We start from the raw sequence: 26,372 nt of genomic DNA, 5'->3' as shown, positions 1-26,372 counted from the left end.
ATGTACCACATACTGACACATGGTAGGGCTGTTTAACATGCCTTGAGGTAAAACTTTCCACTGATAGCGAGAAGTAGGATAACTATTGTTAAAGACAGGGAGAGTGAAAGCAAACAGCAGGCGGTCTTGAGATTGCAACGGGATGGAAAAGAATGCATCCTTTAAATCTATTACAGCCAGTTTGAAGTTTTGTGGAATGAGATTGCGGTTAGGCAATCCACATTGTAAGGGGCCCATGGGGCGGATTACTTTGTTGACATCACTAAGATCTAGCAAGAAACGCCAACGGCCACTTTTCTTTTTTATCACAAATACTGGAGTATTTTAAGGGCTGTTGGATTGCTCCAAATGACCAAGACTTATTTGCTCTTCCACTAGCACTTTAAGAGCTGTCAATTTTTCCAACAAGAGTTATATAAAAAAGAAGATATCAGTGAAGATGAAGTTTTTAATTATCTACAATATACAAAGTGACCGCAATTAACGGAGAAGACAAGGGGCGAGGTTTTACCAGAGAAGTCATTGCTGGTGAGAGTTGCTGTAGCCACTTGTCATCTGATTCCACAGCTTCATCTGAAAGGAGCATGCTGAAAACCATATTCTGCATTCCTAGCCTTATTGTGTATTCTATGATCTGCTTTCTTTGAAAACTTTTACAATTCTGCTGCTGTATTAGAAGCCAAAATATTTTAAAAGAAAAAAAATATAAGGAATGGATAGAGAAAGAATTAAATATTTTTTTTGAAATAAATAAAATTTTAGATACTACCCCACAAAACCTATGGGATACTGCCAAGGCATACATAAGAGGATTAACGATTTCCTATACTGCAAAGGTAAATAAAGAAAAAAAAATACAATATGAACAATTAATAAATGAATTAAAACAAGTAGAATCTTTATCACAACAAAATGCTAAGAACAGGGAGCTAAAGGGAAAGATAGATGTAATCAAACATAAAATTAAACTCATAGAGCTAAATCAAATAGCAGAAAAGATAAAAAGAGCTAAACAACAATACTTCGAACATGCCAATAAGCCAGGAAGATGGCTTGCGTATAAATTAAGGAAACATAGACAGTCAAAAATAATCAAAAAGTTAGAGGATGAAGATGGAATAATAAAATATAATATAGATGGAAAAGCAAAAATAGTACAAAACTTTTTTAAAGAGTTATATAAAAAAGAAGATATCAGTGAAGATGAACTTTTTAATTATCTAGAATATACAAAGTGACCGCAATTAACGGAGAAGACAAGGGGCGAGGTTTTACCAGAGAAGTCATTGCTGGTGAGAGTTGCTGTAGCCACTTGTCATCTGATTCCACAGCTTCATCTGAAAGGAGTATGCTGAAAACCATATGCTGTATTCCTAGCCTTATTGTGTATTCTATGATCTGCTTTCTTCGAAAACCTTTACAATTCTGCTGCTGTATTAGAAGCCAAAAGCCTAAGCCAAAACCCTATGGAAAACTGTGTGAAATGAGGGCTTCCGGTCTGGACCGGGACCGCTGCAGAGGCTCCGGGGCAGGGCTCTGTCCTTAACATAAATTAAGGAAACATAGACAGTCAAAAATAATCAAAAAGTTAGAGGATGAAGATGCTGTAGCCACTTGTCATCTGATTCCACAGCTTCATCTGAAAGGAGTATGCTGAAAACCATATGCTGCATTCCTAGCCTTATTGTGTATTCTATGATCTGCTTTCTTCGAAAACCTTTACAATTCTGCTGCTGTATTAGAAGCCAAAAGCCTAAGCCAAAACCCTATGGAAAACTGTGTGAAATGAGGGCTTCCGGTCTGGACCCGGACCGCTGCAGAGGCTCCGGGGCAGGGCTCTGTCCCTGAAACTCCTTTCACCCCTCCAGAGGTTGCGGTTTGCGGTTGGATCGGGTCCGGACGGCCTGATCCTAGAACAGGGGGCTTCCCTCTGTCCGAGGAGTCATTGCCGAAGCTCTAGAGACAGCGGTCTGCCCTGCATCTCTGGAAAAGGGAGAACCGATCCTCTGTGCTTAGAGGATACGGCCATTGCGATCCCCAAAAGAAATTGATAGTTTTCAGAGTACAAACTAGCTACATACATCAGCACAACCTTCCAAGAGAAGTTCGCATCAAATTTGTAAGAAGAACCATAAGAGATGATTTTTTGAAATGGACAAGAAATGAAAAATTACAAGATAAGGGAAAAGAAATCACAATACTGAAACAAGTTCCAAGAAGTGTAAGAGAAAGTAGAAGAGACTACCACTTCCTGACCAAAATTCCGATCAAAGAAAACATAACTTTCCGTTGGCTTATTCCAGAAGGACTATCACTTTATTGGCAAACAAAAAGATATAAAATAGAAAAGTTGGAAGAAGCAAGAGACTTTTATGAAACCAGTGGAATACGCCAACTGGAGCAACCAATGAAAGAACTGCCAGAAAGAAAGGAGGAGGACACGGGGGGCATCGCATAGGGAGGAGAGGAGGACCTAGGTGCAAGAAGAAAACAACCTCCGCGCAAAACTAAAGATACCAAAAAATACTAACTGTGGTTGCGTGGAGGCTCTGGATACCACTGGGACCACGGATGACTGGAAATGTTAACTGAATTGGAAACTTGGAAATATTGCAACGTTAGAAGAACAAAGCGACTGTGGACTCAAAGAAAAGACCTGAGAGTGCCAGCCAGTGGCAGTGACTGGCACCAAAGAACAATATGCCAGGACTTCTTTCTGAACATCGAACCTCCTTTCCAGAATACACCTATTAGAACAGGTGTTGTACTGCTGACTTGATGTCAATTGATCTATTTATTTCCTATATTCTAGCACTTTAGTATGAACTTTTTCTATTTTCTATTTATATTTCTAGATATATTTTATTAGTGTTTTAATTATTACTAATTTAATCTATTTTTAATATTATTGGGGGTTTTAATTAATGGATAACTGGGGTGGATGTAATAATGTATATGGGATGAATGATTGGTATGAGTGGGATGGTTGGGGTGGGTGGGGCTATGGTATGGATGAGATGAATGGAAATAGTATGAATGATAGATTTGGCCCACCTGACGCTGGAGAGGCAGGAAGGGAGAGGGCACCAATCTCTGGGAGGACAGAGGGTCGGAATATTCCGGTGTTGCTGGGGAGAGGCAGGTATGGCGGGGGCCATAGAGTTAGCCATTCCAGGGGAACGAGGGATCGTTGCTTAATAACGATCCCTTGTTCTGGCTCCATGAGCTCAATCTTGGGCACTGGTGATGAGTGTAATTCTGGCCCTGGACTCAGGTTGCTGCTGCTCAATGCCAGGTCGGGGGTAAATAAAGCTCTCCTCATCCTGGATTTGATCCTGGATGAGGAGGCCGACCTGGCATTTATTACTGAAACCTGGCTGGGCCCAGAGGGAGGAGTTCCTCTCTCTGAAATTTGCCCAGCCGGGTTTCAGATATGGCATCAACCTCAACCCCAGGGAAGGGGGAGAGTGGCTATTACAGCCAGGGAGAGCCTTTGCCTACGTAGACTCATTGCTCCAGAGATTGCGGGTTGCGAGTCTCTCTTGATGAAGTTGGACTTAGGGGTTCACGTGGGCTTGTTTCTCACATACCTGCCTCCCAGCTGCGTGTCAAAAGCCCTGCCTGTGCTGCTCGAGGAGGTAGCCGGGTTGGCGGTGGAGTTCCCCAGACTTATTGTCTTGGGGGACTTCAACCTGCCGTCACTCGGTGAAGCCTCTGGACTGGCACAGGAGTTCATGGCCACCATGACAGCCAGGGACCTGACTCAAGTAGTACAGGCTCCAACTCACAAGGGAGGGCACGCACCCGACATGGTATTCCTCTCTGAGGAATTGAGTAATGGTCTGAGACTAAGGGGCTTAGAAGCATTGCCTTTGTGATGGTTGGACCATTTTCTACTATGGCTTGACTTCCTGGCTCCAATCCTTCCCTGCAGAGAGGCGGAACCGATTAAGATTTTCCGCCCCAGACGCCTGATGGACCCAGAGGGCTTTCAGACGGCGCTTGGGGTTATTCCAGATGCACTTGTCCACAGTTCGGCAGAGTCTCTTGCGGAGGCCAGGAAGAAGGCTGCAGTGGAGGCTCTTGATCAGATTGCGCCTTTGCGACCTCTCCGTGGCGCTAGACCCCGTAGAGCTCCATGGTTCAACGAGGAGCTCCGGGAGTTGAAACGCCAGAAGAGACGTCTAGAGAAGCGATGGAGGAAGAGTGAGTCTGAATCCGATCGAACATTTGTAAGAGCTTTTATTAAGACTTACAAAGTGGTGCTCAAGGCGGCAAGATGCGCGTATCATGCCGCCTTGATTGCATCAGCGGAATCCCGCCCGGCCGCTCTGTTTAGTGTGACCCGCTCCCTTCTTAATCAGGGGGGAGTTGGGGAGCCTTTGCAGAGTAGTGCCGAGTATTTTAACACGTTTTTCGCTGATAAAATCGCTCAGATCCGGGTGGAGCTCGACTCTAATTGTAAAACTGCTTTGGTCGCGTTGATGGATGATCTCTGGCGGGCCCGGGACAGGGGTTTATCCTCTGTCCTGGTGCTTCTTGACCTCTCTGCGGCTTTCGATACCATCGACCATGATACCTTCTGTGCCGGCTGGAGGGGTTAGGAGTGGGAGGCACTGTTCTTCAGTGGTTCTCCTCCTACCTCTCCGGTCGGTTGCAGTCGGTGTTAGTGGGGGGTCAGAGGTCGACTCCAAGGTCTCTGCCTTGTGGGGTGCCTCAGGGGTCGGTCCTCTCCCCCCTGCTATTCAATATCTACATGAAACCGCTGGGTGAAATTATCCAAGGGCATGGGGTGAGGTATCATCAGTACGCTGATGATACCAAGCTTCACATCTCCACCCCATGTCCAATCAACGAAGCAGTGTAAGTGATGTGCCGTTGCCTGGAGGCTGTTGAGGCCTGGATGGGTGTCGACAGACTCAAACTCAACCCGGATAAGACTGAGTGGCTGTGGGTTTTGCCTCCCAAGGACAATTCCATCTATCCGTCCATCACTGTGGGGGGGTAATTATTGACCCCCTCAGAGAGGGTCCACAACTTGGGTGTCCTCCTCGATCCACAGCTCACATTAGAGAACCATCTTTCAGCTGTGGCGAGGGGGGCATTTGCCCAGGTTGGACCGGGACTATTTGGACTTGCGGCCCTATTTGGACCGGGACTATTTGGACCGGGACTATTTGGACTTTAAATAGGCCTTATTTGGACCTATTGCGGCCCTATTTGGACCGGGACTCACTGCTCACAGTCACTCATGCCCTCATCACCTCGGGGCTCAACTACTGTAATGCTCTCTACATGGGGCTACCTTTCAAAAGTGTTCGGAAACTTCAGATCGTGCAGAATGCAGCTGCGAGAGCAATCATGGGCTTTCCAAAATATGCCTATGTCACACCAACACTCCGCAGTCTGCATTGGTTGCCGATCAATTTCTGGCCATAATTCAAAGTGTTGGTTATGACCTATAAAGCCCTTAATGGCATCGGACCAGAATATCTCCGAGACCGCCTTCTGCTGCACGAATCCCAGCGACCGAATAGGTCTCACAGAGTCGGTCTTCTCCGGGTCCCGTCAACTAAACAATGTCGGTTGGTGGGCCCCAGGGGAAGAGCCTTCTCTGTGGCGGCCCCGACTCTGGAACCAGCTCCCCCCAGAGATTAGAACTGCCCCTACCCTCCTTGCCTTTTGTAAACTTCTCAAAACCCACCTTTGTCGTCAGGCATGGGGGAATTGAGATATTTTCCCGGGCCTATATAATTTATGTATGGTATGTTTGTAGGTATGTCTGCTTAAAAATGGGGTTTTTTAACTATTTTAAATTTTAAATTGTATATTATTACATTTGTTATGAATTGTTTTATTGTGTTGTGAGCCGCCCTGAGTCCACGGAGAGGAGCGGCATACAAATCTAATAAATAATAATAATAATAATAATAATAATAATAATAATAATAATAATATATTAGATGACATGCAAGACTTTAAATAGGCTAAAGAGGTGTTACCCTAACACATTGGTGATTAACATTTTTATTGTCACTTGCCGAAAGCATACTTGCACACCCATAATGCAATGCTTGTGTGACACACACCCAGCCTCGCAATTGCCCACACAACTCCCCTGCATGCACGCTGCATATGTGCGCACTCCCCCTATGCTCCCCCACTCCATGCATATGCAAGTGACCCCCTGCCCCTCCACTGACTGCATGCATTTTTGACCCCCCCATATGTGTCCGACCTTGCGCATTCATGTACATCCCCATGAATTTAAATATTTAAAAATTATTTTGATTATAAATCCATGTTTTATATTAAAATAATGTATTATAACTATAAAATATTCAATTATTGTGTTTTAATGGTGCCTTTTATGCACAAAGTAATTATCCTTAATTTCTTCCTTCCTTGACTTTAAAAGTAACAGATTCTGCATGGTCCCATTTGCAGTTCCTCTCTCTCTCTCTCTCTTCCTAGTCCCAAGTCCTTCCCTCTAAATTCAAGTCTACTTCTCTCAGATTCTCCAAACCACATATCTTCTCCAGCCAACGTATTCAGCAATTTCTTTGGTGGTGAAAGTTGTCCACACTGGCTGAGTTGGGAATAGAAATGGGACAACCATTCAGAAACACAAATGAATGAATGAATGAATGAATGAATGAATGAATGAATGAATGAATGATTGTGTCAGTAAGTCAGTCAATCAATCAACCAATCAATCAATCCAGCCCAGCCAAGTCGCTGCAACCAAACCTGCCACTGCCAACTCACCATGGCCAACTCACCTCAGGACAACTCGCCATGGGACAATTTAACAATTCAATTTTATTATTTAAAATACATTTTAAAATATTAAATTTTCCATTCTTCAGTGATTCTATTCCACCATTTCTTTGATATTAGTGTAATTCTTGTCTCGCAGTGAATCTTCCTATGGAGAGTTGGCCATGTTGAAATAAACCCAGCTGAAACACCCATGGACCTCTTGAATCCTTTGCATAGACTCAAGCTGCCTCTCTCCTCCATTACTTGCAGGAAGAAAGCTTATGTTATGTCTTCCTCTACTTCACAAGTAGTCTTTCTGCTGATCCTCTTGCTGGTTTTCATCAACTCTACTATTTATTTTACTCTTCCATATCTCAAGCAATGTAATAACCTGAGCATTGCCTAGAATTTGATGCTTGACCTGTTTTACATGCAGGCAATTTCCAATTCCATATCTGCATATCCAGTTTGGGAAAGGCCCCTATCTGATACCTAACAATGTTGCTAACACCTTAAACTGAACTGGTTGAACTCAATAGATGCATCTTCCTAGGCAAAGTTGGCTCTTCTATGACATGTGGACTTCAACTCCCAGAATTCCTGAGCTAGCATGACTTGCTCAGGAATTCTGGGAGCTGAAGTTCACAAGTCATAGAAGAGCCAACTTTGTCTACCCCTGTCCTAGGTTTTTCCTCCCTTTCTCATGCAACAGCTAGCATAGCCATAATGTATAGTGTGATACCATTGGCACTAGGGGTTAAGGAAACACCCTCTTTGATGACATTACACCACGCATTGTTTTATGGCAGATATCAAGCAAGGAAAAGAGAGGAGAGAAAAAAAACATGAAGCAGTAGCAACCCTCAGAATGACTTGTTAATAAACCTCTGGTTGGGAAAAGAACGAGCAATGCCCTTGAGTGGCCTTCGCCATTATCAAAATTCCCATTCTTATCCTTAGCATTTTTATCCTAAGAATTTTCCCGTCTAGTGACTTTTCCTTAATGATCCTACCTTCCTCCACAGAGGCCAAAACCCTATGGTGAAAGTTGTCCACACTGGCTGAGTTGGGAATGGAAAAGGGACAACCATTCAGAAACACAACTGAATGAATGAATGAATGAATGAATGAATGAATGAATGAATGAATGATTGAATGAATGAAAAAAAAATTTGCTCAATCAATTCCAACTTCTCATGAAAGGAGAAGATCTCACAAAGTTGGAATTGATTGAGTAAAAATTTTTTTTAGTCCCACAAGCTTTTGTTTCCCTGAAAATGAAATTGACAAAGAAATGCGATGGAGCTAGGCTGGGGCGATGACGCACATGCCCACAGAGATGGCTCTGCATGCCACCTCTCACATGATGCTATAGATTCACCACCATAGCTCAGGTGTTTCCCAATGGAGGAGATGGGGTCCCCCTCCTCCTGAAATTCATTACGAAACAGAGCCGCAATGCAACCCTGGATCGCCTAGGCCAGGGGTAGGCAAAGTTGTCTCTTGTATGACATGTGGACTTCAACTCCCAGAATTCCTGAGCTAGCATGATTGGCTCAGGAATTCTGGGAGTTGAAGTAAAAAAAGTCATAGAAGAGACCACTTTGCCTACCCCTGGTCTAGGCTCCTTCTGGCCTCCCGGATGTCAGTTGCTTCTCCAATGCGCTGCTTAGGAGAGTCCAACATGGGTTATACTCTAGTCTTATTGGTAGGGACTGAGTTTGAATTTAAATAATTAATTCTGTCCCGCCCCCTACTTGCCCCAGAGGGCTCAGTTTTAAAACTCAGTCGTAGAGTAGGGACGTTATTTTTATCCTCTCCGATTGACTTCCACCATGTTGGACTCTCCTAAACAAGATAAGGTAAGTTAATTTTTAATTATATAATTGTATACCTTTGACTGGTTAACCGGTCCGCCGGCAAGAACCGCCTGGATTGCTCATATGGGTCCCTTTCCTCAGCAGATACAACCCAGGAGCTTAAATGAATTTTAATGGGCAAGGAGCCTCGCCCTCCGGGGCCAGGCTCACATAGGTTAAATTGCTGGTCGCTTCGGGCTGGCCCCTGTCCTCAGTGGACATTGCCAACCCCCAAAATGCCCGTTTGAGCCCCTGACTTACCGAGGCAGCAGCGAGGGTCCGTCTCTCCGCTGCACCTGAAACCAGCTCCTCCAAAGTCCTTTCTTCAGGTTGACTCTTCAGAGTTTGTATTTTGTGCCGCAGCTCGCCGCGCTAATCAGATGTTCGGCGCTGCCACGCCCTTTTCTTGACCTCGCTAATGGCGTCCCCGTCGTCAGCCTGGGGGCCGCCATTTTAAAAGCCCCATAGTAACCAGGTTACTGGTGGGCGCATGTGCGAGCCGCCGAAGACCTTTTAAAGGGAATCCCGGCTTCCGGAATTTTTTTTCTCCTTCACTACTAGCTGGCGCAAAGTTTAAACAGCTGTCGGGGCTCGCGTTACAGGCTATTTCAGCAGCAAAAAGCCAGCGTTTTTTCTGTGTGCCTTGAGAAGCCTGTCTCTCTAGGGTAGGTTGCCACCTGGTGGCTTGTTGTTGGCGGTGCGAGACTGGAAGCGCCAACAGCTTCAATGGCTGAGACTAAAGAACAAAAACAAGGGGCAGAAGAGATTGCACCACCCCCAGCTGTGGTTAAGCCCAAGGACAAGGCACCTTCCACTAAGCCAAAGTCCAAATCCTCCCAGTCTTCTGCATCTGCTAAAGAGACTGAAAAGAGGATTAAAGCTCTGCAAAAAATGATGGAGCAGGCTCAGGAGGAGACCTGGACTCTGCCTTACAATCAATTTCAACAGCATTGGAGCCTCCCACCCTCCCAAATGGGTATGCCTCCCCAACCCACAGCTAATGCCATAGATATACCAGAACCTGCCTTTGCAAACGCAGACAAAGACTGGTCTCCTGAACGCGGGGAGACACTCCCCATGCTCGGTGCCTCAGCTCGCACAACAACCCCGGGACAGGATGTGGGGTTGCAGTCTCCACCTCTGGCAAATTCAAAGCTGGTGCCATCTACTGCAGGCCTGTGGTCGGGCCCTGATGCTTGGCATCACCTCTCCCCAATGGTGCAGGACATGATTGCCAACGCATATTCGCAGGGCATCGCCACAGGCATCCAGCAGCAACCTCCTATGCCTACCAAGAGCCAGCAACCAGAGATATGGCCTATGGCTAATGCCCACTACACCTACCAGGACTCGCTGGGGGCTCAGACCCCATCACATGATGAGGGAAGTGGGGCAGAGGACGAGTTCTCTGAGGATGAAGAGACATTTGCTGAACAACCAGTTTTTACCGGCTTGTTTAAACCCGCACTGTTCAAAACCCTTTTGCACAAAGACCACAGCTAGGCTGGGTTCCACTACCAAGCCTACCGACCCATCAGTAGAGCTGGACCAGACTGCAGGACTTTTTACTGAGCCAGAAAAGGAATCCGACTTCATCCCCTCGTCTTCAATTTTCATTGATAATATAAAACGCCCGTGGGAGAACCCTACAGCGGCCACAGGCCCTTCCTCCATCGAAAAGAAGTTCTATGGGTTTGGCCCGGACATTGAAGGATTGCTACAGTTCCCCCCTGTGGATCAATCTTGTTGCCAATCTTGTAGTCTCAGCAGACATGGAAGGTCTGAAGCCGGACGACCGCAAAGCAGAAACCCTCATCCGCAAATCACATCAGTCAGCAGCATGGGCATTGCGGGTTGCCCATGCAGCTTCATTTTTTAAACACACATACATTGTTTGGATTAAAGAAATGCAATCCAGACTGGACCCAGAGGACGCTAGACCCCGTCAGGACTTAACTAAACTTCTTGCTGCAGCGGAGTTTTCCGCGGACGCAACATTGAACTCCGCTAAGTTCACGGCGCGTTCCATGGCGGCCACTATGTCCTCACACCGCCTTCTCTGGCTCAAAAGCTGGCACGCCGATGCAAGATCTAAATGGCGTCTTGTGGCAGCTCCCTTCAGCAGGGAGAAACTATTTGGCGAGTCATTAGACTCAGTGTTGGTTGAGGACAAAGACAAACGCAAGGTCCTCCCTAAGGCTTATAGGCGTGCTGATAGAAGACCAGCACCATATTGCCGCAGACAGACTTTTCGTTACGACACCACTACAGCCTCTCCCTTTGCGCAAGCCCAGAGAACCTATGGCCAAGGATACTATCGACAGGATAGACTGCCCTTCAGAGACAGGAACGCGGGGGGGTACCATCCATACACAAAACCTAAACACCCGTTTAGGGGTCAACCCTCCAGAAACTTTCGGAAATCCAAATGACTCATCCACAGATGCTCCCATTGGAGGAAATCTTCAAGGGTTCCCCACGCAATGGGAAGAGACATCCTCAGATTGCTGGGCCATAAACACCATCCAATCAGGACTGCGTCTAGAATTCCTTGCCCTCCCGCCCAACCGGTACTTCAGATGCCCCATCCCCGCCAACAGAGCGGAAAGGGACCTACTCCAACAAAAAGTCCAACACCTGCTGGACATCGTGGCCAACGAACCGGTACCTCATGACCAGGAGGGAAAGGGATTTTATTCACACATCTTCCTAGTGCCCAAAAATTCAGGGGGACATCGTTTAATCCTCAATCTAAAGCAACTGAACATTAATGTAAAGTACAGCAGGTTCAAGATGCAGTCACTCAAATCCATCCTAGCCTGCATCTGTCAGCACGACCTCCTGACCTCCATAGACTTACAGGGGCATATTTACATGTACCAATCCACCTGGACCACAGGAGATACCTACGGTTTTACCTGGGAGGTGCCCACTTCCAATCCCGGGCCATGCCCTTCGGGCTATCCTCAGCACCCAGGACATTTACCAAGTTGCTAGATGTTGTAATGGCAGTCCATAAGACTCCAAGCCTACTTAGACAACATCATTATTCTATCCAGGTCGCCCAAACAAGCACAGGTCGATCTATCCCACACCATCTGGTCCCTACAGGCATATGGATTGTCAATAAATCTCGCGAAGAGTCACCTGACACCTACAACATCGCTTCGTCATCTCGGCACAATCATAGATACGGTCAGTTGCCACATCTTCCTGTCACCAGACCGTCAAGCATCCCTACTAGAGACAGTACAATCAGTACGTCACAACCACAAAGTACCACTGGCCTTAATATCCAGGCTACTGGGCATGTTTGTATCATACATCGACGTGGCCCCCTGGGTAAGACTACACACACGACAACTACAATGGTTCCTCCTGCCATTTCAGAAGAACAAAAACAGTCACACCAGCAAGCTAGTTCGATTACCACCCAGGGTCTGCCACTCCCTTCAATGGTGGACAACATCAGCTATCCACCAGGGCACCTGCTTCAAGGAACAGATGTGCATCACTGTGACAACCGACACGAGCCTCTCAGGCTGGTGGGCACACACGGCACACCAAATAGCCCAGGGCAACTGGACTCTGAAAGAGCTTGCCAACAACAGCATCAACTTCTTTGAGTTAAGGACGGTATCGCTAGCCTACGCCAGTTCCTTCCCCAGGTGGCAGGCCGCCCAGTCCTCATCCTCACAGACAATGTGGCCACCCGGGCATATATAAACCATCAAGGAGGCACAAAATCACAATGCCTCATGAAGGAAGCAGAGACACTGGTTTCCTGGGCGGAACAACACCTGCAGTCCTTGAAGGCGGAGCACATAGCAGGGACTCTAAACACACAAGCGGACTAGCACCGAACACCCTCCGCCGGCAGGTAGCAGCATTGTACACAGTACTCCGCCTGGACAATTTGTGGTCACTATATCACCAGCCCTACATTCGAGACTTCCTCCGCGGTGCTACTAACATCAGACCACAGGTGGTGCACATGTATCCCACCTGGGACCTCCCACTGGTCCTTCGGGCATTAACTGGCCCACCTTTTGAAACAATGCACTCAGTTCCACTTCGCATACTCTCATTTAAGACCGCTCTTCTGGTAGCAATTACTTCAGCCAGAAGGGTGTCGGAATTATCAGCCTTCTCGGTACGGCAGGATTTATGCATTTTCTATCAAGATAGAGTGGTCCTGCAACTGGACCCGGCGTTTCTACCGAAGGTCAACACACCATTTCACCGTTCCCAAGAGGTCGTACTTCCGGATTTCTGCACCCAAGCCGCTCATTCTCTGGAATACCGCTGGCATAAACTAGATGTCCGGTGAACCCTCAAACTGTACATTCGTAGGACACAACCAATTAGAAAATCTGAAGCCTTGTTCGTCTCCTTCCTCCCAGCCACTCAGGGACTCAAGATCTCCTCCCAAACAATTGGACAATGGATAAGATCTTGCATAGTGGAAGCATATATTGCACGGTCCCAGCAGGTACCACAAGGGATTACAGCGCACTCCACCAGAAGTGCGGTCACATCCGCCGCCTGGAACACACAGGCGTCAGTGGAGGATATTTGTCGCGCAGCCACGTGGTAGTCCCCAACAACGTTCATTAGACATTACCGCCTCGATGTCTTTGCCTCTGCGGAAGCAGCTTTTGGCAGGAGAATTCTTCAAAGAGTCTGTGCCGCTTCTGCTCCCCTAATCAGGCCTGATCCCTCCCTGTCTCCATAGCTTGGATATATCCCACGTTGGACTCTCCTAAGCAGCGCATTGGAGAAGAGCCATTGTACTTACCCGAACGGTCTTCTCAATGCGCTGCGTGGAGAGTCCAAAACCCACCCGGCCTTGTTCTTGCCCAGGGTCGCAGTTCCTTTTTATAGTTCTGGTTTTTTCCTGTAACAAATAAAGTTTTTTTATATAAAGAATATATGTCTATGCCTTTGTTTTAAATCTGAGCCCTCTGGGGCAAGCAGGGGGCAGGACAGAATTAATTATTTAAATTCAAACTCAGTCCCTACCAATAAAACTAGAGTATAACCCACGTTGGACTCTCCACGCAGCGCATTGAGAACACTGTTCAGGTAAGTACAACGGCTCTTTTCCTGCAGAACTGCCTGCGTTGGGGTGCCATGCCTCCCTGCCAGTCAGCTGAACTTTGGTGCACTGCTCCTAGGCTCATCAGCCTCCAGATTCCCACTACCCAGCACCAGTTTTGGAGGGGTGGGGTGGAGAAACAGATGAAGGCAATGAGAGAGAGAGGGAGGGAAGGAAAGAGAGAAACAGAGGGATGGAAACAGGGTGAGAAAGAGAGAAGCAGAGGCAGAGAGAGAGAGGGAGGGAAAGAGGAAGAGAAAGAGAAAGAGAAAGGCAGAGAGGAAGGGAAAGGAGAAGAGAGGCAAGGAAAGAGAGAGAAAAACAGAAAGGGAAGGAGAAAAAGAGAAATGATATTACAAAAGTTTTTATTATTATTGAGCATAATATTTCAAAAGCAGAAAAAATGAAGGGGCATAAAAGTGCATTTATCACATTTTTCATAGAACAATTAGCTGAACTCTGCCTTTATCATTATTTTAGGTAGTAAAACCTCAGTATTCAGGTTAAATTGCCTTGTTGGCACTTTGCGACAAGTAAGTGAGTTTTGCAGTGTCTAAAAGGTTCGCCACCACTGCCCTAGTCATAGGTTTCCCACTGCTCATGATAGAGATGCTTATAATAAAAGGTGTTAGAAACATAGAAACATAGAAGTATGACGGCAGAAAAAGACCTCATGGTCCATCTAGTCTGCCCTTATACTATTTTCTGTATTTTATCTTAGGATGGATATATGTTTATCCCAGGCATGTTTAAATTCAGTTACCGTGGATTTATCTACCACGTCTGCTGGAAGTTTGTTCCAAGGATCTACTACTCTTTCAGTAAAATAATATTTTCTCATGTTGCTTTTGATCTTTCCCCCAACTAACTTCAGATTGTGTCCCCTTGTTCTTGTGTTCACTTTCCTATTAAAAACACTTCCCTCCTGGACCTTATTTAACCCTTTAATACAGAGGTCCCCAAACTTGGCAACTTTAAGACTTATGGACTTCAAGTCCCAGTATTCTGCCATAGCTATGCTGGCTGGAGAATTCTGGGAGTTGAAGTTCACAAGTCTTAAAGTTGCCAAGTTTGAAGACCTCTGCTTTAATATATTTAAATGTTTCAATCATGTCCCCCCTTTTCCTTCTGTCCTCCAGACTATACAGATTGAGTTCATTAAGTCTTTCCTGATACGTTTTATGCTTAAGACCTTCCACCATTCTTGTAGCCCGTCTTTGGACCCGTTCAATTTTGTCAATATCTTTTTGTAGGTGAGGTCTCCAGAACTGAACACAGTATTCCAAATGTGGTCTCACCAGCATTCTATATAGCGGGATCATAATCTCCCTCTTCCTGCTTGCTATACCTCTAGCTATGCAGCCAAGCATCCTACTTGCTTTCCCTACTGCCCGACCACACTGCTCACCCATTTTGAGACTGTCAAAAATCACTACCCCTAAATCCTTCTCTTCTGAAGTTTTTGCTAACACAGAACTGCCAATGCAATACTCAGATTGAGGATTCCTTTTCCCCAAGTGCTTTATTTTACATTTGGAAACATTAAACTGCAGTTTCCATTGCTTTGACCATTTATCTAGTAAAGCTAAATCATTTACCATATTACAGACCCCTCCAGGAATATCAACCCTATTGCACACTTTAGAGTCATCGGCAAAAAGGCAAACCTTCCCTACCAAACCTTCCCCTATGTCACTCACAAACATATTAAAAAGAATAGGACCCAGAACAGACCCTTGTGGCACACTGCTTGTAACCTGTCTCTGCTCAGAATACTCGCCATTAACAATAACTCTCTGATGTCTATGCTTCAGTCAGCTTGAAATCCACTGAACTATCCAGGGATTAAGTCCAATCTTCACTAATTTATCTATCAGCTCTTTATGTGGAACCGTATCAAAGGCTTTGCTGAAGTCTAGATAGGCAATATCCACGGCACCACCTTGATCCAACACCTTTGTGACATAGTCAAAGAAATCAATGAGATTAGTCTGACATGATTTGCCTTCAGTAAAGCCATGCTGATTTGGGTCCAATAATATCAAAGTAGTATTGCGTATAGTATTACACAAATGTGAGCTGTGCAGCACAATGATCCTAAACACATGAGAGAATAACTATAGCAGAGGAATTTTCTCATTCCAAGATGGTCAAGTCAAACCCCAGACCTTACTCAATTAAATTGCTGTAAAGCAAGTTGTTCATGCAAGACTAGAAGTAGAGTGGTGCCTCATCTTACGAATGCCTCTTCTAACGAACTTTTCAAGATACAAACCCGGTGTTTAAGATTTTTTTGGGGAGGGGCAGCTTGGAGGGGGAAAGACTTTGCATTAACAAAAGTAGGAGAACAGCGTGCTTGCAGACACTGAAAGAGTGTCTTTTGAAGAAAGAAAAGGGAGGGACGGCTTGGAGGGGGAAAGACTGCATTAACAAAAGTAGGAGAACAGCGTGCTTGTAGGCACTGAAAGAGTGTCTTTTGAAGAAAGAAAAGGGAGGGGCGCCCCCCTTGCCTTTCTTCCTTCCCACTCACCCTTTAGCCTAGCCTTGCTTCTTCCACCCGCCCCCTTTAGCTGCTCCTCCCTGCCCTCTGTTCGCCTCCCTTCTAAAGTTTGGGATTTTCCTGAAGGATTTGCACGCATTATTTGCTTTTACATTGATTCCTATAGGAAACATTGTTTCGTCTTACGAACTTTTCACCTTACAAACCTCCTCCTGGAACCAATTAAGTTCGTATCATGAGGTACCACTGTATTACTGAAAATACTTCCAAGGCAATATGCTGAATAGCTATAGGAAAAGAAAAATATTAAAAGCCATTGTACTTAAAAGAGTAGTTAACAGTTATGAAATCTAACTGTTCGTGTACCATTTTCCACAAAAAACAATTATTAACTCAATGTTTTCAGGAAAGATATTGACACAACGCACCGTTGTTTATATGCTTTAAACAGAATCTCTCACCCCTTAAAACGATTTTAGACCAAATTCTGATCACACTCTAGGCATTCACAATTATTATTTTGCAATAGCATGGTATTAAAGATTTTTGCATGTTGCATTTTCTTGGTGGGGCCATATCAGATTGGAACGAAAAAGATCACTTTTAGTACCACCACTGGATCTCAGATTGACTGAATAGTAAAAAAAAAATCCCCAAAACAATAAAACAAAACTCAAGAACTGTATTTTTGGAGTGTAAGGTGTACCTTTTTCCTCCCTAAAAGTGGCTGAAAAGTTGGGTGTGTCTTATACTCTGAATGTAGCTTTTTTTGAAGCTTTTTTTTCCAGCCTTAATGTGGCACTAATGATCTTCCTGACTTTACTGGCTTGCAGGCTTTTTTCATTGCTAATCGGTCAGAAGATTTTTTTCCCCAGCCTTAAGTCTTTGCAAGCTTTTTTCCCATTACTACTCGCTCCAAATAAGTTTTTTTCCAGCCCTAACAAAGTACTAACGATCTTCCCAGATCTTCCCAGGTCCTACTGGCTTGCAGACTTTTTATTGTTACTCTCTCTTAAGAAAGGTTTTTCCAGCCCTAAGTCTTTGCAGGCTTTTTTTCATTGCTATTTGCTCCGAATAAGGTTTTTTTAAAGTCCAAACCAGGGGATAAAATAATGTGCTGAAGCTGACCAGACTAAGGACACTAGCCAGATGAATATCTGGCAGGCAGGCTTTCCCTCCTATTTTCCTCCCCAAAAGCTAAGGTGTGTTTTATACTCCGGTGCGTCTTATACTCCAAAAAATATAGTACACTTCTTTTCTCCTGTTCTACCATTCCACACCGAATCATGAGTGCATAGCACAGTAATACTTCTTAAAGGACAGGCACTATTCCAATCAGGAAACATCATTTCTGCATCATCAGAAAAAAAATCTGTTGTGTCTCAGAAGCTAAAATAGAAGGCACATTTCAGCACTGATTTCAGCACTCTGATGGTGGTGGTGGTGGGGCTTTTAACATATCCTAAGCCTAGCTTTCTAATATCAGAAATAAAATATGTTATTGGAATTAATCAGCAAAAGGATACACTCCACATACATACATACCTGGACATGATACTTGACAATATAATAGGAAATCCATAGAGGAATAATAATAATAGTTATAGCAAGTTTTCCAGTATTGTACATCTTGAATACCTAAAAATAATTTTAAAAATTAGTTCTTTCCTGCTTGATTGCATCAATATGATTTCATTGGATTTGTTGAAATTCAAAAATGATGTTTAATGTTATTTTTATGTAATAGCAAACTACAGTGCAATCCTGTAGGAACAAATCTCCTTTGCCTTCTGGAATAGCCATGAGGTAAGAGAAATTTAACTGTACATATTTATCATGTTATCCCACACTAAACTATAATTTTAATGCATAGCTGAATTAGCCATAAAGCTAATTCATTCCAAGTAAGTTTTCAAAAATCAGTTTGTTGGGTACAGATAGGAACATTCACACAAAATGAGACAAGATTTTCAGCTCTTCCCTCCATGCTGAAAGATAAAAGGTGCCTTGCAGCATGTAGTTATCTCAGAGACCTTATAAAAATTTTCTATATCCCTCCAAATTAAGAACTTTCACATATTGCCAAATTCCTTTATGAAAACAGCCTGCTTTGTTATCCAAATACTGGCTGGGCAAATGCTGGCTGGGGAATTCTGGGAGTTGAAGTCCAAATATCTTCAAGTTGCCAAGGTTGGGAAACACTGAATTAGAGGTATGTATGTCGGCATTAAACCACACAAATCATAACACACGTCTGCTAAGCGCTTGTCAGATCTCACATCCAGTGGACCAGGGAGTTTCTTTTTTCTTAAATGTTATTTATTTTCAAATCTTTTATTTAAAATAACTATTGCAATAATTCGACATTGCCACCCTGAGTCCTCCGAAATGGGTGGCATAGAAGTGAAATAAAATAAATAAATTGTTACACATTTCCCTTTTTTGTTTACGCATTACACTTATTATCATCATTTCATTTGTCGTTATTGCAAAAGGGAGTTTCTACCTTAAATCCCAATAAAACGTAGGGTTGCAATCTTAAATCGATCAAAAACCTTCCTTTGCTTCAGGTAGAGGCACCTTCCCTGGAACTGGTGCCCGGGCCAGATGCTGTACTACAACCCCCATCGTCCTCAGCCACCGTGGCCAGAAAGCACGGGAATCTGATGGGAATCCCCTATCCCCCCCCACCACTTGTGCTGTGCTTCACCTGTCTCTTCCAGAACGTCTCGGGCTGGAGGAAGCGCTGCCAGAAACCTTCCACCCAGCCGACCTTCCGCTGGGGAAGGACTGGTTCCCGGGGGCTCAGCTCCTGGTCTTTGAGCCAGCGGCGGCGGAGCTCTCGCAGCTGCTGCTGCCGGAACTTCTCATCTGGGGTGTAGCCGATCACCTCCTCGGGGATGTCTCTGGGTTGCATCCCCGAACCCGGACCCCGGGACATCTTCTTAGCTGAGCCTGATCTCAGACACTTGCTTCGGGCCCCGCTGCGCCTGCGCGACCTTCCTGCGGCAAGAGGACAGTCTTGGGTGGGTGGAAAGGAGAACGTCACTTCCCGTGGTCGGCCATAGAGAGAGGAGCAAAGACAAGCTATATCAGGGGCTGTACAGAGGGGCATCTGTTTCCTGTTATAATAAATCTATTGCCCATAGATTTTCCCTATTCATTATTTTTCTCATGATTATGGGGAATTAGGCCAGGCGACTCTACAAGCGTCTTGAAATATCTTCGTTTGGTATTTTAAAACGAACGAGAAAGGATTACCTTGAATGCCTTTTCTATATGCAAGAGTTATTAATTAATTAATTAATTTTTTATTTCGTCAAGAATGCATTAGATCAGAAGTCTCCAACCTTCGTAACTTTAAGCCTGGCGGACTTCAACTCCCAGAATTCCCCAGCCCAGGTTGCTTTGCTGGCTGGGCAATTCTGGGAATTGAAGTCTTCCAGGCTTAAAGTTGCCAAGGTTGGAGACCTCTTTATTAGATAACAGATATAAAAACATAATTATGAATACATGAAATGGATATGAATAAAAGGGACCATTAGGGACAGGGACGGTAGGCACACTGGTGTGCTTATGCATGCCCCTTAATGATTATTATTCCTAATCTTAATATTAGTGATTCCTAATAAAGTAATTGTATGTAATATAGACACAAAACATATAAAAGTATGTGTTGCACTTATTGGGCTGTATTAATTATGATATCAGGATACCTGAGCTGTCCCCATCCGAAGTATGAAATCAGCTCTGAGGGGCCCTTGGATTCTCTGAACTTTCTGCTTTCTTGCAGATGTTTCATTACCCTTTTCTTTGTTCCAGTGAGAGTGTGAAAGATTCTTTAAAAGGGCTAAATAAAGGAGGTTGAGCTAAAATGATTCTCTCAGGCAATTTAGCAGGCCCGAAGTGCAAGCCTGTCAAAATTGGAAACTTAAAATGAAAGGCCTAATGGATGTGGATGATGGGAGAGCTTCTAGCGCTGTAGAATAATTTTGTGGAAGACAGCAAGAAGACAAGAAAAGCACATGGGAAGATGAGTTAATTCTGGAACTAATCCATTGTTAGAGTGTCTTCCCGTCTCCCCGTCTCCCCCCCCCCATTTTAATTTTTTTCACTTTGTTCCTTGGGAGCCAATGACAAATTTTGGGTTGATTTCCAGAGAGTGGGAGAAAATGCAAAGAGCCAATGATAATCAGCATGCGATTGGGGGCATCCCATCATCTGCCAACATATTCTCCATTGTCTTGAGCCCAAATTGAGGAGCCCATATAATTCATTTGCTGATAATTTGCTCATCTTCCCAGGCACTTTTAATGTCTTCTTGCTGTCTTCACTAATCCATTCGTACAAGAAATATGTATGTATCTATGACTTTTGAAAGATCTCATTTTATCTAGGGAGTTATGCACGGGAAGGTATTATAATACATGTGCAGCCTGGAATTAATAGGAATGAACTGGACAGTTTTAAGTCTTGGACTATTGGCTTCACCTTTATCCTATCACATTATGGAACCCAGCCATCTGGTTGGGCAATGCCCACCACATGAGTATGACACATATAGCCACAATGCTAACCTTTTCTGATTTATTTTCCCCAAAGAAAAAAGATATGTGGAATTAAGGTGATAGCAGACAAATTCTTCTGGTTCTGGTCAGCTAACTTTCTTTAACAACTAATTTGCCTGTTGGAATCATTGGTCTTATATTTATCTTTTCAAATAATTTTCTTCCTAAAAAGGATTTATTGACCCATAGAAGGATTGTATGGCTTGGAACATGTTAAATAAGATAGCCAACACTACACCAGGCTCATCAACTGAGTGGAAGGTATATTTTTGTTATTAAAATGCTTTTCAAATTACCTGTAAATTTAAAGTTGAAAAGTTGTTCAGTGTGTACAAATCTATGGAGGGTGAGCCTTAGTTGAAAGCTCCTTAACATTTCGTGACACTGCTTTTCTTGATACATATTATTTTTCAGTCAACAGAGTGATTCATTAAGACATAATTTTATAACTACATGGATATTTACCCCATTTCTTGATACAGTGATACTTATTGTATTATTAGTCTTCCACATTAAGGTATTTTTTGTTGGAAATATGACTCATTTATTTGAACTTTTAATATCTCTGTACATTTGCCTCTATGCTATAATCTGAACTGATATATTTTATTGGGAGATCACCTCCAGTCACCTCATCTTTTTGAGAGATTGGACAGAATCTACTCATGCTACTCACAATGGTTTAACAACTACACATTAGTTTAACAACTACATTACTTTAACAACAATTCTAACTGAATTTTCTACTGAAATCAACATTAGTTTAACAACTACAGTAGTTTCACTTCCGGGTGGAGCCCGATCACGCCAGAGGAGCGGAGGCTCAGCCCTGGCTCCGCAGTCTTCCTTTCCACCCTGCAGGACGCCGTTTCGCGTTGTGCTGACACCGGAGGGGTCAGCCCAGGACAGGGGGTTCCTGGATCCCCCGGGAGGGATCGCCGCGGCCCCGGGGATTAGGGATAGCCCCGCAGCTGCAGGAATGGAGAGCTGGGCCCAGGCGGCTGCCTGGACACAGCCATAGCGGTCGCTGATAGTGGAAGTTAAAAATAGAACAGAAGTCTATGAGGAATAGATCGGCAGATAAAGGAGATTAACAGCACCACACGGAACTCTTTTGGTATTCCTACAAGTTTGTTAAAGAAGATTTTAGCCTGAAGGCGAACACAAACAAAAGAAAAAAAACTGTAAGTGATATCCATACGCGGAAAAGAAGATTAGCCGGAACTACTTGACTTTGTTAAAACTACGTACAACTTTCTCTTTTTTTTCAATTTTAAGATTATAGTGTGGTGTTTCTACTCTTTCCTGTTTGTTATTCATTTTTTTAAAATAGATTTTTCCTTTTTTCAATTAAAATATTAAAGACTCATTTGGTAATTAATTGAGTGAATGAAGTAAGATATATTAATGAATTGAATACATGAACTTATGAGCTGAATTGAAATCACATTATCTGAATGAAATTACAGTGATCCCTCGATTTTCGCGGGGGTTACATTCCAAGACCTCCCGTGAAAATCGATTTTCCGCGATATAGCGGTGCGGAAGTAAAAACACCATTTTTGGCTGCCCACCGCCCGCCCGCCCGCCCGATTTCCCTCTGCCTGGCTGGGGAGGTGGATTCGCCACCCTCGCCAGCCCGATCTCCCTCCGCCCGGCTGGGGAAGTGGATTCGCCGCCCCCACCAGCCCGATCTCCCTCCGGTGGCTAGGGAGGTGGATTCGCCGCCCCTACCAGCCCGATCTCCCTCCGGTGGCTGGGGAGGTGGATTCGCCGCCCCCACCAGCCCGATCTCCCTCCGGTGGCTGGGGAGGTGGATTCGCCGCCCCCACCAGCCCTTCCTGCTCTGGGTCAGAGCCGCGGAAACCTTCGGCTCGCCGAGGCTGCGTCTGACCCCTTCGTTTTTATTGCAGCGAAGGAGGCGAAGCAAGGCTCCAAGCTCGCCTGCTGCTGCCGCCGCCACTACGCCTCCGCCGCCTCAGCCACCCCCTCTGCTCTGCAGGGACCTCGCATGCCACGATCTCCCTCTCTCACCCTCCCCGTGCTTCTCCTCGGCGGCGACCAAGCGGCAGACCCGAACTCTCCCAGGTCCCTCTCTATCCTATCCCCACCACCACACACACACACGGCGCCGCCACCATCCACCCCGCTGGGTTCCCCACTTGCTCTTCGCCTTCTCCCGCCTCCGAGGCCGACCAGCGCAAGCCGCAACCTTTAGCCAGAGGCGGACCTCGCAACCGATTCTGCACAAGGCACCAGAAACACTTCCACTCGCGACTCCCCACCCCAATAAATTCACCAAAAAAAAGAGAGACCCCCTTCAGAGAAACCCGTCCATACATGGACACAAATGCACAATACGAAGAAAGGGGAGGGGAAAGAGCTAGAAGAGCGAAGAAAGAGAGGAGGGAAAGACACACAGACACACACACACATACACGCACTCCCTCTCTCACGCTCACACAGACGCACTCAGACAGAGAGAGACAGAGACACACAGCGAAGGAGAGAGAGAGAGGAGGGAAAAAAATTAAAAGGGCACAAGGCTGTTCATCACCAACATGGCTGCCTTAGCTCAGACCTAAAAGAGGCATAACCCGGGTGCTGTCTTTGTCAGATTCACCTCTGTAACCCTAAACTAATGCACAAAACAACGGAGGAGGCTTGCAGGAAGGACGGAGAACAGGACAGGGGAGAAGGAAAATGGGGGGGCAAAACAGAGAAGGGGGCGATTTTTTTAAAAAAAGAAAAGGAGCACTTACGTAAAGAGAGGCGCTTGGGTTGCTCCTGCTTCCTCCTGGGCATTCCCCCCCCCCTTTTCACATTCTCCTTGGTTTAATGGGAGACCAAAGGCGAAAAAAGAAAAGAAAAAAAAATCCCCAAAAGAGAGGGACAAGAGGCAGGCACAAAGCGGGGGCACAAAGGGAGCTGCCCGGCAGAGGTTGCTTTTTTTCTTCTCGTGGGCAAGTAGAGGGGGGGAGAGAGAAGGAAAGAGAGAGAAGGAAAGAAAGAGATGAGAGAGGGAGGAAGAGTGTGAGAGAGGAAGAAAGAGAGAGAGAAATGATAGAAAAAAGGGGAGAAAAAAGAGAAATGAGAAAATGATTGAAGCAGAGAATGACAGGAAAGAAAGAGAAAGAGACAGAGAAGTGACTCTTGGTGATGATGTATGACGTCATCGGGTGGGAAAAACCGTGGTATAGCAAAAAAACCGTGGAGTATTTTTTAATCAATATTTTTTGAAAAACCGTGGTATAGCGTTTCGTGAAAATCGAGACCGCGAAAATCGAGGGAACACTGTACATTGAAGGTATAATCTGGAATAAATTTTGGATTGCTTATTTCAATTTCCTATTTTTAAAATTTAGCCTTTCTTCTTTTTTCAATTTTTCTCATTTTCTCCTTTTTGGATTTGCTGGGACTTTTTTTTTTTGCATGATATTAGAGGCGTGAGGATATTTTTCGTATTTTTCTTTTTCTCTTTCTTTTTACAAAATAAGGAGACCTGGATTTTATTTTTATAATTATTTGAACTTGGAAATCATATTGGACGTTGGTTTTGGATTTATATTATTTGAATATTCTTATTAAAGCATAATTCAAATTTGGTTTACTTGGACTTATTAGAACTTTTTGGACTTTTTTTTAGATTTTTGATATTTTTTCCTTTTTTTCTCTTCTTTTTAACTCAAAGTGTGATTATTATTATTTTTTGACTATTTTCTTTTTTGTTATCTTTTTATATTTTTTGAATATTAGAAACAATTTTTTAAATAAATATTTTCCTTTTCTCTTAAACAAATCTGTAATAGGTTTTTCCTTCTTTTTCTCTTCTCTTTTCTTCTTTCTCCTTTACCTATTACTTCTTTTAAAATTTTTATAAATTTCTTTATTAGAATTATATTATATATTATATTCCTATTTTTCTTAATAATTAACTATGTGCTAGAAACTTTGTTTTCTTCCCTTCCCCACCTGATCCCTCTCTCCAGGAGTACAACAAAGGACCATCACTACAATGCTGGCCAAAGAGAAAGAAAAAGAAAAGCCACCTATGGACTCTAATTTCCAGACTATTCAAGAAGCACTAGCAGGCATTCAAGAGGTCGTACAAACAACACAAACTCAGACAAAAACTCAACTTGGCACGAATAAAGAAGAAATGAAAATGTATCTACAAGAAATGAAGCAAGAAATGAGACAAGAAATGACGGAGATGAAAGATGAGATTAAAAAAGAAATTGCTGAACTTAAAACTGAACTAAATGTAGTCAAAGGAAATGTTGCCGAAATGGATGGAAATATAAAAGTCATGCAACAAAACTTACAAGACAGCGAAAAAAGAATACAAATGACAGAGGGAAAAATTCAAATCATGGGACAGAGTGTGGAAGAATATGAAGATCGCAACTATGCAGCCCGCAGAGATTTTGACATAGCAATAACCAACCTAGAACTCCAATCCGCTTCACATGGTCTGAGGTTCCAAAATATTGATGAAGAAAGAGATTAAGATTTGTCCGCAAAAATGGCAGAAGTCATAGGAGGCATCATGCAGGCGGATCCAGCAGAATTGATAAGAGAAATCGATGAAGTTTACTGAGTCCAGACTGGCTAGGCAAGATGCCATAACTTACCTAGAGAAGTTCATATTAAGTTTTCAAGAAGAATTATCAAAGACGAGATACTGAGACTGACAAAAAATGAGACCGCTCAACGTAATGGGAAAGAAATCACAATCCTCAAACAAGTCCCGAAGAGAGTTCGAGAGAGTAGAAGAGAATACTACTTTCTTACAAGCATCTTGATCAGAAAGAACATTGTTTTCAGATGGCTGGTACCAGAGGGTTTGACTTGGCAATCAACGAGAGTGAAAATAGAAAACGTGGAATAAGCAAGATCTTTCCTAGCACGCAGCGGATTGGATAGAATTGAACAAATTCGGATAGAACCAAAGAGTAGTGATGTTACGATGGGGGCTACATGTGGCGGAGGGGAGGAACCAATGGCAGTGGAGCAAAAACAAACACAGGCTTCACAGAAACTAATTTTGGAAACCCGACTTCGAGAACCAAAAGAAGTTAAAAGGTACTAAAAATAAAGATGATACAAGATCTGAAAATATTTTCAGTCAAGGTAAATGGATTGAACAACCCGAGGAAAAGAAATCAAGTATTAACTAAACTTATGAAACAAAAAGCTCAGATAAATATTTTACAAGAAGTTCATATTAAAAAATCAAAACGAAGTCTCCTTAAAAACTCAAAATTGGGGAAATTATATAGTAGCTTGGCAAATCAAAAGAAAAGAGGTGTAGCAATGTATGTTGATGAATTAATTGAATGCAAAGAAATATATAATGACAGTGATGGATGGATGTTAATAGTGCAATTAGATTTAGAAACAAAACCTCTTGTAATTGTCTCAATTTATGCAACAAATGATAATCAAAAACAATTCTATAAAGGTCTAAAAAATTCTATAAAGGGAAGAGTTTGATCTGGTGACACCTGATGAAGTGGACAAGGCCATTGGAGCTGTGAGTTCCGCCACCTGTTTACTGGATCCGTGTCCCTCCTGGTTGGTTT

The 26,372-nt window shown here is 43.9% G+C and overlaps 1 protein-coding gene across 1 annotated transcript in view; it reads left to right on the top strand.

The window, feature by feature from the left end:
• Positions 1–1,029: 1,029 nt before the first annotated feature.
• The window catches only part of LOC139159569 (SUN domain-containing protein 3-like), a 217,948-nt gene continuing 192,605 nt past the window's right edge, over positions 1,030–26,372 (top strand). Inside the window, exons 1-2 of the mRNA XM_070736877.1 lie at positions 1,030–1,057; positions 1,236–1,449. Coding sequence (XP_070592978.1) covers positions 1,030–1,057; positions 1,236–1,449 — 242 coding nt within the window. The remainder of the gene's footprint in view (positions 1,058–1,235; positions 1,450–26,372) is intronic.

This window comes from Erythrolamprus reginae, chromosome 2, assembly GCF_031021105.1.
Source record: "Erythrolamprus reginae isolate rEryReg1 chromosome 2, rEryReg1.hap1, whole genome shotgun sequence".
Classification (NCBI taxonomy): domain Eukaryota; kingdom Metazoa; phylum Chordata; class Lepidosauria; order Squamata; family Dipsadidae; genus Erythrolamprus; species Erythrolamprus reginae.
This window is presented reverse-complemented; position numbering and strand designations above follow the sequence as displayed.